Below are 21,137 nucleotides of genomic sequence, written 5' to 3'. Positions count from 1 at the left end.
CAGCCACAATTTTCTGTGCATTGTTTGTTAAGTGCTCACTGTGTAAGGAAGAACCAAAAGTGCTGTAGGAGTTCAGAAAACCAAGAGATAACCATGAGTAGAAGAGAAGTGGACAGTAAACATGGTGAAGGAAGAATCTGAGCTCGGCCATGATGTGAACTGAGAATTTCATGTACAGAGACAGGGCATTTTAGTAAGGGTGTAATAGAAAAGACACATAGAAGAGAGGTCTGGGCTGTAGACAAAACTTTGAGAGGCTTTTAACTATAATACTGGCTAAGATGTATGCCTACTATGGGCTATGGTGTAGAGAAACAGGCAGTCTCCCCTATTGATAGGAATGTAAATTGGCAAAGTCTTTTTGGTAGGGGAATTGGAAAGTTATATTACAATTTAGAGCATGCTGACCCTTTGATCTAGCAATTTCATTTCTAGAAATTAATTACACAGATATATTCACATAAGTATGCAAAGTTATAGATGTACAGAGATTTTGTGTAAGATTGCAATTATTCTTTCCTTGCAAGTTTAGCAGAACTTACCGGTGAGGTCATCTGGGTCTGGAGTTTTCTTTATGGGAAGAGTTTTGAGGATTGATTCAATTTCTTTAATGGTTATGGGTCTGGTTAGGTTATAAAATGTATTTTTCTATACATTTATCCAGGATTTTAAGTTGTTAGCAGGAAGCTTAATCCAAATACCTGGCCTGCCATATATTATAGCAACATTGAGTTAAAATCATACAACTTGGAGTTCAAATTCACATTAAAAAATACTTCTATAGTTTTTCATCCTGAATAATCAGGGACTGAATTTAAAAATTCCTTACTTATTACTAACATTATACACTTTATTTTCCAGCTACAACGTCAACCATCACCACTACCACGGTCACCACCACCAGCACCAGCACCAGCACCACCAGTAGCTTTACCATGAATCTAAAACCACTGACATCAACTGGCATGAATAACACTGTTCCATTCGGCATGATTCCTAAACCTTTTACTTTGACCATTAGGTAAGCCTATTTGAAAATTCATGTGAGTCTCATTTTCTTTGTCATATAGAAGGCATAGTTTGCTTGTACATCTTTAGAATAGTGTTTGAATGTTAGGTAAATGACTCAGAGTCAAGGAGCAGTTAGGGAAAGAATTTCTGTTGCTTAGGAAGTTGAACAACGAAAAGGATACCATTGTCTTCTGAATACCATTATAATACAATTATTACTATTGCTAATAATAGATAACATTTATTGTGCAATTACTATATGTTTAGAAATATTACAGTGCTTTACAGCATCATACCATTTAATCCTCACAATAACCTTATGAGGTAGGTACTATTTTTGTTCTCATTTTATAGATGAGTAGACTGGAGCACATAAAGATTTTATAATTCACCTCTGGTCACACACTTGGTAATGGTTGAGCCAGGATTAAAATTCAGGTAGTCAAGCTCTAGAGCCTGTATTCTTACAATTTATGCCATGTTCATCTCTAAGTATTTGGGTTTTTTTTTTTACAACTTTATTGGAGTATAATTGCTTTGCAGTGTTGTGTTAGTTTCTGCTGTACAACAAAGTGAATCAGCTATATATATACATATATCCCCATATCCCCTCCCTCTTGAGCCTCCCTCCGACCCTCCCTATCCCACCACTCTAGGTGGTCACAAAGCACCGAGGTGATCTCCCTGTGCTATGCAGCTGCTTCCCACTAGCTATTTATTTTACATTTGGTAGTGTATATATGTCCATGCCACTCTCTCACTTCGTCCCAGCTTACCCTTCCCCCACTGTGTCCTCAAGTCCGTTCTGTACATCTGCATTTAATTAAACTTTTTATTTTGAGTTAACTGTAGATTCACATTTACTTCTAAGAAATAATACAAAAAATTCTGTGTGTACTTAACCTAGTTTTCCCCAATAATAATATCTTGCGATACTATAGTACAATATCACATTCAGGATACTGACATTGATATAGTCAAGATATAGAACAGTTCCATCACAACAAGGATCCCTCCTGTTGCCCTTTTATATCCACACTCGCTACCCTCTTCTCCTTTCCCTGAACCTGGGCAACAAGTGCTCTGTTCTCCATTTCTATGACCTTGACATTTAAAGAAATGTCATACAAATGGAATCATACAGCGTGTGACCTTTGGGAACTGTTTTTCCCACTAAGCATAATTCCTTGAGATAAAGTTGTCATGTGCATCAATAGTTTGTTTTTTTTTATTTCTGAGTAGTATTCCATGGTATTATAGATGTGCCATCATTTGTTTAACCATTCACCCATTGATGGACGTCTAGGTTGTTTCCAGTTGGAGACTATTATGAATAAAGCTGCTATGAACATTTATGTACAGGTTTTTGGTGAACCTAAGTCTCATTTCTCTGGGATAAATGCCCAGGTGTACAGTTGCTGGGTGATATGGTAGTTGCAAGTTTATTTTTTTAGGAAACCGCTGTAAATCTTTTCCAGAGTGGCTGTACCATTTTACCTGCCCAGCAGCAATGTATGAGAGATCCACCTTGTCCACACTGTTGCCAGGATTTGGTGTTGTCACTATTTTTTACTTTAGCCCTTCTAATAGATATGAAGTGGTATCTCACTGTGGTTTTAATTTGCATTCCCCTGATGACTAATGACGTTGAACATCTTTTCATGTGTTAATCTGCCATCTGCATGTTTTCATTTGTGAAGTGTCTTTTCATATCTTTTGTCCATTTTCTACTTGAATTTGTTTTTTGACTGAGTTTTGAGAGTTTTATGTATTCTAGATACCTGCCCTTTGTCAGATATGTGGTTTACAAACATTTTTTCTAACTCTGTAATTTGTCTTTTCATCTTTTAAAGAGTATTTCACCAAACAAAACTTAATTGATGAGGTCTGATTTATCAATTTTTCCTTTAATGAATTGTGCTTTTAGTGTCAAGTTTAAGAACTCTTTGCTTAACCCTAGGTCCCAAAGATTTTCTCCTAATTTTCTTCTAAAAGTTTTATAGTTTTACATTTTATATTTAAGGTTGTGATCTCTTCTGAGTTAATTTTTATATAAGGTGTGTGTTTTAGATTGAGATTCTTTTTTTTTTGGGTGGGGGGTCTATGGATGTCCAGTTTTTTCAGCATCATTTGTTGAAAGGCTATTTTCTTCCATCGTATGGCTCTTTCACCTTTGTCAAAAATCAATTGGACGTATTTGTGTCAAATGCTTTTTCTGCCTCAATTGATAGGATCTTTTAAGATTTTTGTTCTTTAGCTTCATGATATGGTGAAATATAGTCAATGATTTTCAAATGTTGAACCATCCTTGCATATGTGGAATAGATCCCACTTGGTCATGATGTATAATTTTTTAATACATTTTTGGATTCAGTTTACTAGTATTTTGTTTGTGGGCTTTCATATCCAAGTTCATGAGAGATATTGGTCCGTAGTTTTGTTTTCTTTCTTTTTTAAATTCTGTCCTTGGTTTTGATATCTGAATGTTACTAGCCTTATAAGATGATCTGGGAAGTATTCCCTTCTCTTCTATTTTATAGAAGAAATTTTGTAAAATTTGTGTTAATTCACTAAAAGTTTGGCAGAATTCTCCAGTGAAACCCCTTTTTAAGGAGCTTTTAAATTATAAATCAATTTCTTTAGTGGTTCTAGGACTATTCAGGTTATGTTTCATCTTCCATGAGTTTTAGTAGTATGTGGTTTTCAAGGAATTGGTCTGTTTCTTCTAAATTGTGGAATTTATGAGTGTAAAGTTGTACATATTTCCTTTTTGTCCTTTTAATAGCTATAGGCATACTCCCCTATTTCATTTCTGATATTGGTGATTTGTAGCTTTCTTTTATCAATTTTATTCATCTTTTCCCAAAGGAGTAGCTTTTATTTCATTGATTATTCTCTATTATTTTCATTTTCAATTTCATTGACGTCTACTCTTTATGAATTTTTGCCTTCTGATTGCATTGGTTTTATTTTGCTCTTTTTTCTTGAGGTATGAACTTAGATTATTGATTTGAGACATTTCCCCTTTTGTAATGTAAAGCATTTAGTGCTATAAATATCCTTCTTAGCACTGTGTTAGCTTTGTACTACATCTTCTATAATGTTGTATTTTCATTTTCATCCAGTTCTATGTACTTAAAAAATTTCCCTTGTGAATTCCTCTTTGACTCATAGATTATTTAGAAGTGTGTTAATATCCAAGTGTTTGGATATTTTCTTGTTTTTTATTTTTATATTGATTTCTAATTTGAGTCCATTATGATTGGAGAGCATGCTCTGTATGATTTCAGTTCTGATATATTTGTTCAGATTTGTTTTACGAGCGGGGATATGGTCTTTCTTGGTCAGTGTTCCATGAGCACCTAAAAATTGTTTTCTGCTCTTGGGTAGAGTGTTCTATATATGTCAATTAGATTCTGTTGCTTCACTGTATTTTCAGATCTGTATCCTTGCTGCTCTAGTGCTTCTTTTCAGTTGTGGAAAGTGGCTTTTTGAATTTCCTAACTGTAATTGTGGATTTGACTATTTTTCTCTTTAGCCCTATCAGTTTTGCTTCATGTATTTTGGGGTCCTGCTGTTTGGTTGGTACATATTCAGGATCATTAGCTTTCCTGGTGCTTTAATTCCTTTATTACTATGTAATGTTCCTCTTTGACTCTGGTAATTTTCTTTGCTCTCAAATCAACTTTATCTGATATTAATATAGCCATTTATTTTTAACAATTAATCTTGCATGTATATCTTTTTCCATCCTTTTACTTTCAACATGTGTTCTTGTATTTGAAGTGAGTTTCTTATAGACAGCATATTGATGGATCATAATTTTTATCCATTCTGCCAATCTCTCTCTGTTAGTTGGTATATTTACTTAGCACATCTACATTTAAGGTAATTATTGATGTGTTAGGGCTTAAGTCTGCCATTTTATTATTTTGTTGTTGTTGTTTTCTGTTACCTCTGTTTTTTGTTTTCTGTTTCTCTTTTTTTAAACTTCCTGTGGGTTATTCAGACATTTTTTAGGTTTCTGGCTTGTTCTGTTTATAGTGCTTCTGAGTATATTGCTTTGTATAGTTTTCTTACTGAGTGCTCTAGGTGTTGCAATATACATATGTAACTTACAACCATCTAGCCATAATGACGTTTTACCACTTTGGGTAAAGTGTAGAAACCTTACTTCCGTTTAGTTCCCTTTATGCTTCTTACCTTTTAAGTATAGTCGTCTCAGGTATTTCCTCTATGTACTTTGAACACCACATTCCATGGTGTTATACTTTTTTGCTTCAACCATCAAATATGATTTACAAAACTCACGAGGGGTAGAATAGCCTATTATATTTACCCTTTTCCAACCATTTAGCTGTTCTTCTTTCCTTTATGAAATTCCATGCCTTCTTCTGTTTTCAGTTCCTTTCTATTTCGCCAATATTCAAGGGTAGTTTCGACAGCAACAAATTCTCTTTAGTTTGCTTTGCATAAAAATATCTTTATATTCCCTTCATTTCTCAAGGACATTTTCACCAGATATAGCAGTTGTGGTCAACAGTTTTTTTCTGCAGTACTTGAAAAATGTTGTGACACTTGCTTCTAGCCTCTATGGTTTAAGATGAGAAATCTCCTGTCATTCAAATTAGGGTTGCATTTTAAGTAATGTGTTGTTTCTCTCTGGCTGCTTTCAAGATTTTTTTCTTTATTTTTAGTTTTCAGAAATTTAAGTATTATATGTCTTAGTATAGATTTCTTTGAATTATTCTCTTTGGGATTTGCTCAGCTTCTTAAGTCTTTAGGTTTATATCTTTTGACAACTTTGGGAATTTTTCAACCTTTATTTTTCAGAATACTTTTTAAATCTCATTCTGTCTTTTTTTGTCTTTGTATAATTCTCTGATGATAAGTATGTTACCTCTTATTACCATCCTCCAGTTCCTTGAGATTTTTTTCATTTTTTGTCTCTATTCTCTCTCTGCTGTTCTGTAAGTTCTATTAATTTATCCTCAAGTTCACTGATTCTCTTCTCTGTCATCTCTACTCTAGTATCAATCCCTTCAAGTGAGCATTTATTTCAGTTATTTTTCTTTTCTTTAATTTCCATCTGATTGTTTTTCATAACTTCTATTTCTTTGCTGAGGTTTTCTTTTTTTTTCATTTGTTTCCCCAGACTTCATAATTGCTTGTTGGAACATTTTTTTGATGGTTGCTTTAAAATTCTTTTCAGATAATTCCAACATCAGATACCTCTCAATGTTGGGATCTCTAGGTTGTTTTCTTCTCTTTTGAGTTGTCATTTTCCTGGTTCTTGATATGATGGGTAATTTTCGATTGTATCCTGTACATTTTATCTATTATGTTAGGAGATCTTGGTCCTATTTAAATCTTTGTTAATTAGGGAATCCTTTTGTTAAGGTGTAGTGCAAAAGTTGGGTACGTTTGTATGTTCAGCTTCCCACTGGACCCTGCCCACACCACCTCAGCCAAAGTGGTGCAGTGACTCACACTGCCTCAGTGCAGATGAAAGGTGTGGAAGTTCAGTTCCCCCTCCGCCCTGCTGACTCATTCCCCATGAAAGTGGGGGCATTGCATCGTACTACTTCATTGCCTCTAGTGGGGTTATAAGCTCAACTCCCATCTGGGCCCCAGGGCTCCCAGAACAAGAGGAAGCGGGGGACTAACTCATATTGCTTAGTTGCTGCAGAATTTCAACTTCCTATTGGGCCCCACTGACACAGGCGGAGGGGGGAAGCAAGATGTCAACTACTCTGCCTCATATCACTTCATTCAGCCTCATTGATGGTGGGTTGGTATGGAAGCTTAGCTCACTACTGGGTCCCACTGACATAGGCTCTGGGAGACGGGGGACAAGAGTGCTGACTGAGGCTCTGGGAGAAGGGGCACAGAGTGCTGGCCCTGCTTTGCCCTGCCTCAGTCAGTCTTAATTTTTCCAGTGGATATAGAGGTTAAGCTTTCCACTTAGCCTTGCTGACATAGGGGTGGTGGGAGGTGGAGTCCTTATTAGCCCGAGTTACATTACCTTGTTCAGTCTTAATGATGCCAGGTGGGTATACAGGTTCAGGTCTCCATTGGCCGCCACTGACACTGAAGACAAGGGGTGAAGCCTCATGGTAACTAACACTGTCTCACTCTGCCTTATTAAGTCTTGTTGCTGCTGGGTGGGGATTTAGGTTCAGCTTATCATTGGACCTCGCCAACAATGCCCTGGTGGGGTAATTGGAACACTGCCTGCCTCTGCTGGGCTGGGAATTGATGATCAGCTCTCCACCCAGCCCTCCCGACACTGCCCCAGCAGGGAATCAGAGCATTGCCTGGTTCCGCCAGTCCCTTGATGGAAAATAAGGTATCTGTTCAGCCTATTTGATACCACCTGGTAGGGGAATCAGAGTTCCCCTTAGTTCTGCCCAGTGGAGGGTGGAAGATCAGCTGCCTACTGTGCCATGGATACTGCTTAGATGGGGAGTGGATCACTTTGACTAAGAGCTGAGGGGAGAGGGAATCCCATCTCTTTGGCCGCATAAATGCAGAATGGAGCTTACGTCATGCTGAGTTGAGGGAGAAGGAAGGGAGCAGTTTGTGGCACAGACTTTAGCTGTTCTTACTGAAATTTAGTAGATATCTTAATAAATTGTTATTTGCTGTATTCCATTAAGATAATTTCCAGAGAGTTTGAATGGTTGTTTTTAAAATAATCTTTACCAGTTATGGTGGTTTTGTTGGGGAGCAGGTCTGAGAAACTCCTCATGTGCTGTTTTCTTCTTTAAGTCCTCATATGTTGCACTAAAGTATAAAAGAATCTGATCATACTTTTGAAAGTATGATCATATGATCATACTGTATCCTTTTTTTTAGTGAAATCATAACTCCTGTGATGACATATGGTCAGCTGAGTGGTCTGGTAAACAAATGGAGCCTTGAGTTAGAGGATCAAGAGAAACACTTTCTTCACCAGGTCACCCAGGTCAATGCTTGGGACTATACATTGATTGAGAATGGTGAGACGGTAAGAAGATATTCTCATTAATCTACCTGCATTGTACAAGTACTTTCAGATGAACACAGGAGAATAGACCTGTGTTTAGTGGTTAATTTTTCCTTCCAATATTGGTGATAAACTTAAAAATATTTTCTGTAGGTAATAAGTGCCCTGAATTAGGAACTCTTTCATACTTGAAGTGTATATGAGAAAAAAAATACTACTTTAAAATTACAATGTAAATTCAAATATTTACACTATTGTATTCTTATTTTCCTTTATAGATTATTGCTTTACATGGAGAAGTGCAAAAGGTGAAACAGGATCAGAAAAGGTAGAATCTTAGATTCCCTAGGTTGAAAGTTTCAAGATCTATTTCTTTGTCCAGTTGTTTTTCCTTGTTATAGTTTATTGACATTTATTTTGTCACTCCACATTCCTTTCGTCAGCCCTTCTATTGACTTGTTATTTTTTTCAGGCTGGAGGAAGAATTGTATTTTATCCTGTCACAGCAGAAAGAACTAGAAGATCTCTTGACCCCTTTAGAGGAGTCTATAAAGGACGAGAGTGGGTCTGTTTGTCTGCAGCATACAGATGAGGAGCGTGAGAGGATGTAAGCAACTGAATAAAGATTGAGGAATGGGGCAGGACTTAGCTACCAAAAAAGGGAAAAAATGGTATTGAAAGGCAGGGAATAAAATAATTGGTAGAAAAGTGCAAGTTCTGGTAGTTGCCATTTATCACCTTATTTGACTATTATCTTTTCAGACTGCTTGAAAATGAAGTAATCATTCTGGCAATTTTGTTTTATAGCATTTTGTACAATGTTATTAATCTCAAGCTTATACATGACCACTTATATAAAGTTTTTATATTTGTCAAATTTGTTCTTAAATCAGAAATACCAATTTTATATATGTGGTGTCATGATATTGTGGAATATTTATGATCTCCTATTTATACCAACTCTTTTAAACCTAATGTTCCTTCAGTTGCTTCAGTGATAAATCCATTTCCTATTTTAAAGGCAATTAGTTAATCTGGGGGCAAACTGCATGGCTTTTAAACGTTGAATGATTTTGTCAATGTCTTGGGCTGGATATATTTTATTTGTGTGTGATTTAGTCTTCACCTTTGGTCAATATATTGCCAATGTTCCCACAGTAACTCTATCTCTTTGGACCTGAGATTTGTTAATCAGGCCAAATTATAAAATGCTGTTAGGAGAACTTGTATGAATGGCTACATAAACTAGATTGAGGTTAAATCTGACTCATTTTATCAATGGCTTATTAGTGAGTCAAGACTGAGCTTATTTTTTAAAACCTTGCAAGTTAGCTTTTTTGTAGGTGCATTAAATGTGATAAGTACAGCTAATCTGTATGGACCCTAGTTCTGTTTCTGCTTTTGTATTTCAGCCTTTGTGAATATTTCTTTCCTTTGCATTGACTATTCTATGCATTCTATCATTTTTGGGGGGAAACATAGATTTACATTTTCAGCCATGAGATCCTAACTGTAGGTTGAAGAAATAATTGAAACATTAGGTTCTTTCCAATTGCTTTTAGGTAGTCAGATTTACATTGTGTTGGAATCTTTACTAGAATCTTCAACAATCTAGGCAACCAATTACCTATAAGTACTTTGGGACAGAAAAGCAGTAGATGGTTATCAATAAATCTAATTGAATTATTTAATATTTATAGACGTTAAGATTGAAAAATCCTCTGGTCACTTTAATTCTTATAAACATATTCATTGACTAGGTTAAGAGAGTGTGTGTGTGTGTGTGTGTGTGTGTGTGTGCATGCACAAATAGTTGGTGTGGAAATCTTGAGAATTTAGTCAACTAATCAATTTGTTGTGAACTTAGCAGATTTATCTGCCTTTGATTATTGTGAATCTCATTTCTTAAAATATCTTTTGTTGGATGATGGAGGATATTTGTATAAGTTTTTACTTTGAAAATTTATGTATTCAAAATTGTTGAAGACATCTCAGCATTTACTAAATATTGCCAAACACCAAATAACTTCTCACATATCTAAGTGACCTATGGGTTTATTCTGATACCTAAAAAGAGAGTAAATAGGTGACTGTAAAAATGACAAGATGGATAAAAGCCTTCACCTATGGAGTCTTTTTAGAATATGGTCATGAATGCTACATCCATTAAAATGAGAAGGTAGGGGATCTGGGGCAAATCCAGTTGGTGGTATCATTCTTTGTATGTCAGTAACAGTGCATAGTGGAGAAAACATTTCTGGTTAATCCCTTTATTTTACCTACCTTTTCAGTTACCAGTTAGCAGAAGATGTATATGCTCGGCTGAAACGAACGGCCCAAGATCTCAAGGACATTATTGAGTACCTGAATACATTTGGAAGTCCTGCTGACACTACTGGCCCGGTGTGTTAACTGCTTTATCTATTTAGGCAACCAGAATTTAGTATGAAATTAGCATTCTGTCGTTCCTTTAGCTAGTTACCTTCTCCTGTCCACTGTAGTGCTCCTTACCTGCCTCCAGATATATGAAGCTTTTGGGTGTAGTTAGTGGGGCAGGAAATATTTAGGAGCAGAAAAGGTTGTAAGTTTTTTTGGTTATTCCCAGGAGGGTAAAAAAAATTACTGTTCTCCCAAAATTTTCAGGGTTTTCTCTCTGTTCTTCCTATAAGTATGTCCTTGTTCTTTTTTTTTTTTTTTTTTTTTTTTTTGCGGTATGCGGGCCTCTCACTGCTGTGGCCTCTCCTGTTGTGGAGCACAGGCTCCGGACGCGCAGGCTCAGCAGCCATGGCTCACGAGCCCAGCCGCTCTGCGGCATGTGGGATCTTCCCGGACCGGGGCACGAACCCGTGTCCCCTGCATCGGCAGGCGGACTCCCAACCACTGCACCACCAGGGAAGCCCTGTCCTTGTTCTTATTTTTCTGTTCACTTACTCGTTAGCTAGTTTATCCTTCCTTTTACATATTAATCTATATATTCATATAACTGTAAGTGTGTATATATACATATATCTGTATGTATATACATGTTTGAGTCTGTTAGGTATATCCAGGCAATCCTTAACTTATAATTAGGATATATCTCAAAAGTTTGATAAGTCAACTATAAGACTTAAAAATATATTTTTCCATAGATATTTGTTAAGTATGCTTATTAGGTTTCCACCTGCCTTGTAGAATCCTAGTTAACTCATAATGTAAATTTATTGTAACATGAGAAAATACAGCAGAGACTCCAATTAGAGAGTTGAGATTTTTGAGTTAATTTGGAGGTAAGGAAGGACTGGTTTATTTTCGTTTTTCTATACTCTAATTAAAGAGCTTATTTCCTCAACCTTTCCCTATTGTCTTAGCTGCTAAATGGAGTCCTCCCTTTCCCCTCTCCCACCCCATGACAGTGACGGTTAGAGGAATCTCCCCTTGTGGGAGCTTCCATTGTACTTTCTATCAGTTGATTATAATTAGGAGTGGAGCCAGGAGCTGGATAGGCGAGGATGAGTGACCTATCTGTAAGTAGTAATTATTCTTTAGTGAGCTCTTTGTCAATTATACATAGACAGTTCTTTATCTATATACATATTACTAGCTTTTTTAATTAGAAAGAGAGCATGGTATAGTTGAGAAAGCACTAGAATTTTATTCAAGTCACTTAATCTCTCTGGGTCTTAGCTCCTTTTGCAGAATGTCAAGGGCGGACTAAATGATCTTGAAGTCTCCTCCAGCTATAAAAATTATGCCATTCCCTCCCTACTTTGCGTGAATCTAAAATTGAATAATTACAAATATAAATTAGTCTGGGATTATACATGCTACCATCTTCCTGTGTTCATGCAGATGCAGGAGTTGACAATATAGGTTTTCTTTTTAGTGAAAGATTAGATCACCATTGTGATTCTAAAATTCAAAATTGTTTTGTTGTCATAGAACTTTGATGCATAGATAAATACATGCATACTTAGACATGAAGCAGAGTTGATGTCTAATCTCTCTGTGTTGAATTAATATAAAATGAGTGTTCTGAACAGAGTAAGTAAAAGGAGACTGTAATCCCATCCTTATCCTTTTTCTCTGCTTAGCCTTGGATTGTTTTATTTTATTTTAGTAGTGGGGAGTAAATGATTTGAGTCTTTTGTTTTTTGTTTTTACTGGCAAGGGTGATTGAGATGTTTAAGATGAGTGAATTAAAGGATAATTGCTTCTTGATAGCAGGACAAAAGAAGCAAGAGATCAGCAACAATTCATCTCTTTTCTCAGATAGCATAAATCATTGGACAGGAAGCAGAGAAAACATTTGTTGAACAATAATATTCTTGTAGATAATTAAGTGTAACCAGATCAACAGAGCTTTGTTATTGTGGACCATACACCAGGGTAGAAAAATACCAAGTATGTTCAACAGTATTCACGATGATGAGACTTACCTGTTTATTTTCACCATTTTTGAGGGGAGATAGGAAAGACCACCTAATTTCTAAAATTTTTATTAAGCAAGTTCATATTATGGTATATGATATTCAGCCTCATATTTTTATAAAAATTCATTGTTCCAACTACAAATTATATTTCTGTTTGTTATATTAAGATACACTGAATTTGCTGTTTTTATTACATACTGTTTAAGTGTGGTAACATTTTCATTTCTTCTTGTTTTCAGTATTGTCCTGGACTTTGCCAGAGTATTTGTCAAAAGTGTTCTAACATTTTTAAAAGGATTAGTATTTTTGTTACAAAGTTAATGCATATGCTTATTCCATGTATTAAGCTCGGGAAATATGGAAATCTGTAAAGAAAAGTAAAACACCTGTGTTACCAGTACTATGCTGATATATTAGTGTATTTCTTCCAAGTATTTTTGCTATGCTGGTAAAAATACTTATTTTCTTTTAAATAGCTTCGGAAACATACCTATATAAAGTTTTGGATTCTGTCTTCATTTAATATTCTTTCATAGTATTTTCCCAAAATTTTAACCATTCTTTGAAAATATGGTTTTAATGACTCTATAACATTTCATTAGAGATGACTTTACCATAATATATTTAATCATTTTTTATAGATGGAGATATTGTTTCAAATTTTTACCACTGTGAAATTAACCTGTAATGACCAGTTGTGTGTTTAGGTTTCATTACTTCCTCTGGATAGATTTCTAGAAGTAGAATATACTGAGTTAAAAGGTACGAATGTTTTAAGACTTTGGTATATATTGCAAAAATTTACATTTTGAAGGGCTGGGTCAATTTATATTACCATAGGCTGTATATGAATGTACCTATTTCCCCCACACACTTGACAACTGAGTATTACCGTTTATTAAAAATTGCTATTTAGAAATCTTGCCACTTGTGACAACATGGATGGACCTTGAGGGCATTATGCCAAGTAAAATAAGTCAGATAGAGAAAGACAAATACCATATGATCTCACTTAAATATGGAATTTGAGAACAAAAACTAAAACTAAACCAAGCTCATAGATACACAGAACAGATTGGTGGTTGCCAGCGGCTGGAGGTAGGTGGTGGGCAAAATGGCTGAAGGGGGTCAAAAAGTACAAACTTCTAGTTATAAAATAAATAAGTCATGGTGGCTATAGTTAATAATAATACTGTATTATATATTTGAAAATTGATAAAAGAATAGATTGGAAAAGTCCTCATCATAAAAAAAAACTTTTTTTGTAACTGTATGGTGGATGTTAACTAGACTTAATGTGGTGATCATTTCACAATATATATGAATATCAAATCATTACTGTATACACCTGAAACTAATATAATGTTACATATGTCAGTTATACCTCAATAAAAAAGTTGATTACCTTTTTTAAAAAGGTAATATTTTAAAAATTATTATATGAAGTTCTTGTCCTGTCAAATGTCTCTTAATGTTCTTTACTTATTTTTGTACTATAGAAGTCAGTGTTTTATTGAATTATAGAAGTTGAATTCTTGACAGTTACAAAATAGATTGAACTAATATATAGATGTAATGAACATTACAAATACAAAAAAGCAAAAAAACCCATGCAATTAATATTTAGCACATTCTCAGTCAATTTCTTACCAGAAGAAATGAAAATAACTTCCTAATTTCAATTTTTTATGTTTTTTTTAATTTACCATATCAGAAAAATCATAATCTAAAAATCCTGTGTGTGTTTTTAGCTCCAGCAGATCTGCAAAATTCTGAATGCTCATATGGACTTTCTACAATGGATTCATCAGACTTCAGGTGGGAGTTTATTTGTACCCCAAGTTATCTGTAAGTAGAAAATGTGATACAAGTCAGGTTTTGTGCACCATGACCACACTCAAATAAGAGCTCAGTTGTAGGGGTATTAACACATGGTATGTCTATATTAATTCTGAAGAACCGTAATTGCTTATTTTTATAAAATGAAACACAGGAAGGATAAACTAGAAACTGATGAAAATAGGGGATGTTTAGGAATGAGGTGGAGGAGATAGGGATAGAAACAGTGCTTCTGTTATTTATACAATTTTGACTTCTGGACCATATAAAAGTTTAAATACTCAAAAATTTAAATTAAGCCAAAAATAATGGGAAGAAAGACAAATGCTAAAATTGAATACAAAATGAAAACAAATAAATCTGTGTAACTAATCTATAACATAAACGTGCAGCTCAGATAACTTTTGTACATAGTGTTCTTGATGATGCATCCTTGGTAGGATGTAATCTTAATGATAAAAAGAACTGCAAAGAAATCTTAAGCTATCTTAGTAAGCTTATCATTAGTTTCAGAATTATACTATGTATTATATATGCATGTGGTATAATATTACTACCATTATATATATTATAGTAGAAAGCAAATGCACAAGTATATTGATAATAGAAACCAAGATTTTCATTGAAAGATAAAAGAGATATATTTTTCTTCCTTTCATATTTTTATTATAAATTTGAATTGCAAACATCAGTATGAATTCCTATTTCCTTTTTCTGTACATGGAAGGGGCCAAGAAGCAATGACATATCCTGATAGCAGTGAGCACATCTAACACCTAGATCTTGGTTTCTAAATACCATTACGATTAAAAGGAACCTTGGAGAAATATCTGATCTCAGGTCTCAGGCAGGGAAAGTACAGGGTGAGTTTGGCACTTTTCATGCCAGAAAACAAAGATTGTTCAACGACTTATGAGATTATATCAGGATACAAGATTGTGCTTTAATGGGCTTCTACTGGCCAAATCAGGTTTCAGCATCAAAAAGAATAATGACAGTGATGGATTATAACACATGGAGGGAGAAAAACTCATGAGTCCACAGTGATACTCCAAAAAAAAAAAAAAAAGAGAGAGACAGAGAGAGAGAGAGAGAGAAAGAGAAATGGAAGGTACAGGGAAAAGTCTTTATAGACCCATGGCAGCTAATAATTATAGAAGGAATGATAGGATTAGAGAACCACCATTAAAAACACTTTCAACAGAATACATTTATTAAGCTTTCCCTGATCTTGAGTACTCGGCCTCATTTATAAAATGTTTCAACTGTCAGTCATTTCTTGGCAGAAAAAATATACTAGCAGGAAATGAACCAAATATAAATTGCAAGTTACTGAATTATTTTTAAAATTTTATTTAGGTATAATTTATATACCTCATTTTAATTTAATTTATATACACTCATTTTAATTGTACAATTTAATGAGAAAGCCACCATGTTGTAGCCCCAGCTCAATGATTGAATGATTCAGGCAAGGGTCATCAAGGGATGCTAAAACCATTGAATTTAAAATTGTTGGGGAACAGGATATTTGCATAGTCTCAAAAATATTACTCTACACATTACTTAAAAATTACAAAGGAGCAAATGTACCTTTGCAACAGTGCTGACAAGTACCACTTCAATCAAGTGATCAAATCTAATATCACCAATAGTGGGATAATGACATTGTTTGCCTCTTGATCTGACATGAGAAGTGCACAATATCCCATATGTAGTATTCTTTTTAAAAATGTTTGACCTGAGTCTAATAATAAGAAAATAATCAGACATTCTATGTGTGAGACATTCTGGAAGAAAATGTAGTGTTCTTACCAAAAATGTTTAACTGAATCAAGTCACAAGAAAATAATCAGTCTATGCATGAGACATTCTGAAAGATAATTGGCTTGGACTCTTGAAAAATCAGTCATGGGAAACCAAAAAATTCAAAACAAAAAAATTGAGAGGATTTTGTAGATTAAAAGAAATATAACAATCAAGTCTACCATATTAACTTTGATTAGATACTGGATTAAAGCCAAGAAGACATTATTTAGAACAATTGGGGAAATTGAATTTGGACTACACATAAAATATTAAGGAATTTTTTATTTTCTTATATGTCTTACTGTGGTTATGTAGGAAAATATTTTTATTCTTAGAAGCTGCATGCTACGTTATTTAGAGAAGTGTCATATCTCTAGTTCTGTTTCAAGTGGTTCAACCAAAATCATTTGTGGAGAGAAAAAGATGGAGCGATTTGTGGCAAAATGGTAACAGTGGGTTAATCCAGGGAAAGGGTATATAAGTTTGTGACTTTTACTATTCTCTCAACTTTTTAATAGATTTAAAATAAAAATTGGTAGAAAGTGATTTTTATAGACTTTTGCCTAAATATGGAATATATTGAGACCTCAGTAATTGAGACAAATGGGGGCTAGTTAGCCAATCAGAGTTACTACTTTTAAAGATGTAGTATGAAAATAATACAAATCTTGTTTGGCTTTATAGATTCCTCATTCTCTACATTAATAGAGGTCATCAACCATGAACTTCCTTTGCTTCTTTCCCTTCCAAACATACCTATATCATCATCATCCATCTTTACTTCTTTCTTTCCTGTGTTCTATTGCTTTCTAAACTGTGTTTTGAATCATCAGAGGGAAGTTAAATTCTATATTGCTTTAGTATTAATTACCTGAGAGGGAGAGGTTTCTGAGTCAGACAGATATGGATTCAAGTCAAGGTATTACTACTTAATAGTTGTGTGAGCTCAACTGTTACTTAATCTCTCTGAGTCTGTATCCTTATTTTAAAAATGAGGACCAATATTTACCTTTTAGGGCTTTTGTAAGGATTAAAGGAAGCAAAATCGAACTTTCCTTGAGCAGTGCCTGGCTCATGGTTGGTGCTCAGTAAATGACAGAAGCAGAACTGGTTGTCAGAGTTTACTGTACATAGGAGGGGCGGGGTAGGGAGAAGGACAAGAATGGTCATATGGTTCAAAAGGTAGCTATTAAATGAGTCTAGAGAAAGCAGTTCCGCATAGATTATCATTGAAAACCACTTACCTAGAGAAGTTGTTAAGAACAGCTGAGATGTGGGAGAATGTCAGTGGCTAGAAAACACTGAGGAATGAGATCATACAAAGTTTGACTCAGTTGTATTCCTCTCTGTTGCATATTTTCCTACAATGAGCGATGCTTCTTGGATAGAGTTGGGGGGGATGTCAAAATGTAATTAGGTAAAGAAAGATTATAGTGATTTTTTTTTCTCTTGGCTGAGATCCTCTTTGTCATAAATGAAATCTCAAGGCTCTCAGCCAGTGTTTTCCTACTGATAAAATTAAGGTTGTTAGTGCTACAAAGAACTTACTTTATTATGTAAATGAAGAAACTGTGGTTCAGAGAAGTTAAATGACTTCCCTAAGAACACACAGTTAATTAGTGGCAGAGCTAGGACCAGAATCTAAATTTCCTAATTATCAGAACAGTATTCTTTCTACTGGTATGCTCTTAAAACAATTCTAATGTAGGCATCACTGGATATAAAAACAAATCTTAATCATTTACCTAACAGTAGAGGACATGGGTTTTCAAAGTATGATAATGGTAGTACTTGAGTAGGATGTAAGTTCTAGGTGTCTGAGTAAAGTTTCAGTCAACACAGGGTAAAAAGGGTAAGACAATGGAGAGTAATGATTACTTGGAGGTACTTTTCTGCTAAAATTTGAGTTGAGATGGAGGGGCAATGAGAGCTCATACAGGTTCCCAAATTAGATGGGGAAGCCATGATAATGGAAAAAAGCCTGGTGATTCTTGATACTGTGGGCTCCTTTTTTGCTGTTCCCACAAGGAACCTTTCCTTTTCATATCAGGAAAAGACATGATCAAGGAATGGAGAGTGGCAGGATTTAATCATGCTAAGAGAAGGGTTTTTTTGTTGTTGGTTTATTTTACTTTTTAATAATTAAGGGGTCATGTCTGCTGAAATGGTCTGTGGACTGAGAAGTTTTAAGGTTAAACTTCTTAATGAGTCTCTTTATTCACATCCAAATAATAGTTATAAAAAAACTAATACATGTGTTATTTTAACAATAGAAATAATGTAATTTTTTTAATTAAAGAGAAATCTCTAACAGTGAGGTTTGTTTTAAATAAAAATGGTTTTAAAGCCAAAATCTCTATCTTGGAAGGTTTCTGGGAAATATTTTTATGATTTGATATCTTTAATGACAGTACAAATTTTTTTCTGCTATAAAACATAACTGTTATGCTATGTACTTAACTTAAAAATCAGCTTATCTTTAAAAGTGATTTGAAAATCATACACTACAGTTTATATGTTAAAATATTACACTGTCCAATCAACTTTTCAATATCTATGAGTAAGCAGAGAACCAGGCCCCTTTCTTCCTCTAACCCATATAGAACTGACTGATGGAACCAAACTAGGAAGAGATAAGTTTAAGGGTATTGAATTAAGGGAGTGTCTGAACATGTACTGCTGTTGACCAGTTTTAAAATTTGATACTTATCCATTTTTTAACATTTTCTTTGCTTCTTTTCCTCATGATTAATATAGCTAATTGAGAGTTAATAGTAACTATAGTCAAATACTAGTTCCCTCTCTTGTCTTTCTCTTTATACAAATTTACGGCATTATTTCGAGGTTGGCTTGATGGCAACGCTGCAGTCACACATCTGTCTTCTCAGTCGGCAGTCATTGAAACTGCAGCAACTCCAGCTCTGCTGGGACCACTTATGACAGAGTTGAAAGTCAATCTGAGCCAATTTGTTATTCATTTTAAATATATGGAGCTACTTCTTTTAGAGGAGGGAGGTAGGACTGAAGGGTAGGCGTTTTTTGTTTCTTCATATACCAAACCTTGTCATGTCCGTTAATATTTATCAAACACCATAATAAAGGGGTGGGCAGTGGAAAATCTTATGCAAGTCGTTATTTGAAAGTTCCTTGAGTATTTTCATGGCATTTGTTTCTTTCATGAAGTGTCCCAAAGCTTCATGACTAAAATGTATTTCATCCATAATCATTGCAGTCTCCTATGGGTTAGAGCCCCATAATTATTTAATAGCTGCTCACAACATTTAGACTGCTATTTATGGCAGAAGGAGAAGAATCTTCAGAGTAACTAAAAATGCCATAAGGAATTTTGCGGTATTTCTACAATATAGTTCTATTAGCAGTGGTCTGTGAACACCTTATTTACTTTTGGCATAAAACATACTTAGTCGTCTAGCGTGACTCTACCACCTTGCATAAAACGCCTTCAGAATCATTTTAGAGAAGCAGCTTTTTGTGATACGTCATAATCATACTTCATTTTCACCCAATGTTAATATTTATTGTTTGCGGGATTATTTTAAATTAGATTTTTCAGGGCCGGGCATGTTGTTATCTTTTTTTAAAAAATTGAGGTATATTTGACATATAGCATTATATTAGTTTCAGGTGCACAGCATGATTCAATATTTGTATACATTGCCAAACCATCACCACAATAAGCCTAGTCAACATCCATCACCTTACATAGATAGAAAAAAAAATTGTTTTTCTTGCAGTGAGAACTTTTAAGATCTACTCTCTTAGCAACCTTCAAGTATGCAATACAGTATTATTAACTATAGTTACCATGCTGTATTTTTTAAGAAGCTTTGGTCCAGATAAGAAATGCTTTAAAAAATTTTTTTATTAATTACTTTCAGCCCTCTCATATCTGAAGAGTATCTAATGCCGACATGCCAAAAGATGCCTTTGGATTCCAATCAAAGTGTCTTCTTCCTAGTTCATCTTTTATAATAGAATCTGATTTACTGATTAAGCTGGTTTCTTTTACCTCTTCTTTTTCTGAAGTTCTTTGGGAAATCTTGGTGACATTGGTTGATCGATGAGGTCATCTCTTATGTTCTGGAGTATAATGTTCCACTTTAGATACTTGAGAGGCTCTTGATCTGTCAGAGATGTGGTAACAACACAAAGACTCACTTTAAAGGTCTGTTAAGCTCAACAGAGACAGGTACTTACTTGCTTCTTCCCATTGCAGTTAACTGAAAGGTATTTTATTTCTTTTCATTGTTTAATGAGCTACCTGCTCATCTCTGCTCCTCTTTACAGACAAAATAGATTTATTATCACACCATTGTTCCTTAATTCTAAAGAATTTCTTGTAGGTTAGATTAGGATACTGAGATTAAAAATGATCAAGACTTCGGCTTCTGTTAGGAAAGAGTGCGTGATGGTTAACATTCTCAGAGCTCCTCTTCCCAAACTTCCTTTCTATATGTAAATCCAGATTTGAAATACACTCAATACATCTGCAAAATTAGATTTCTCACTAATCCTCCTTATGTACATTTTGTGCCCAAGTGAATTTCCTCAAGCTGGAGAGTCTCCCCAGATGAATTATATGTAACATGATTTAAATCACTCCCAAATAGCAGAATTTATATTGTTTGTGAGGTATACAGATTTTTCTCCAAAGCAATTTTCTTCCTGTTAGCGACTAAAAACTATAAATATACTGAAGCCTTGCTATAACGCAGTTTTGGGGCCCACGCTCTGTGGCTACCTCATAGATAAAGTGGCCTGATAGTATTTCACCAATGAAATCTCCCCAGTTGGGATTCAGATAGGCCTGTCTTATTTTGAGCACTTCAGTGTTTGAAGGGACAACAAACAGTGTTATGATGTGGTGCCAGATAGTACTTTTTATTTAAAAATTTCCCAGCATTTGACAAACAGATGCACTGTAACAGAAAAAGCGCTCTTAGATGGGAGTCTGAAGATATGAGTCCTAGTGTCAATTTTCATTAGTTTTGGCCTTTGGAAAGCCACTGAACCTTCTTGAGTTTTTAGTTATTCTCTTCATCCTAGGATATTGTGGG

At 34.7% G+C, this 21,137-nt stretch overlaps 1 protein-coding gene across 1 annotated transcript in view; it reads left to right on the top strand.

Moving 5' to 3' along the window:
* The window catches only part of NUP62CL (nucleoporin 62 C-terminal like), a 69,357-nt gene that overhangs the window by 35,343 nt on the left and 12,877 nt on the right, over nucleotides 1–21,137 (top strand). Inside the window, exons 4-9 of the mRNA XM_027089498.1 lie at nucleotides 862–1,021; nucleotides 7,870–8,020; nucleotides 8,278–8,327; nucleotides 8,472–8,606; nucleotides 10,291–10,402; nucleotides 14,163–14,229. Of these exons, the coding sequence (XP_026945299.1) occupies nucleotides 862–1,021; nucleotides 7,870–8,020; nucleotides 8,278–8,327; nucleotides 8,472–8,606; nucleotides 10,291–10,402; nucleotides 14,163–14,229 (675 nt within the window). The remainder of the gene's footprint in view (nucleotides 1–861; nucleotides 1,022–7,869; nucleotides 8,021–8,277; nucleotides 8,328–8,471; nucleotides 8,607–10,290; nucleotides 10,403–14,162; nucleotides 14,230–21,137) is intronic.

This window comes from Aethalodelphis obliquidens, unplaced genomic scaffold (genome assembly GCF_003676395.1).
Source record: "Aethalodelphis obliquidens isolate GAN/ISIS:26980383/991018 unplaced genomic scaffold, ASM367639v1 scaffold66, whole genome shotgun sequence".
In the NCBI taxonomy this organism is placed as follows: domain Eukaryota; kingdom Metazoa; phylum Chordata; class Mammalia; order Artiodactyla; family Delphinidae; genus Aethalodelphis; species Aethalodelphis obliquidens.
The sequence above is the reverse complement of the archived record's forward strand: the minus strand, read 5'-3'. Positions and strand labels throughout refer to the sequence as shown.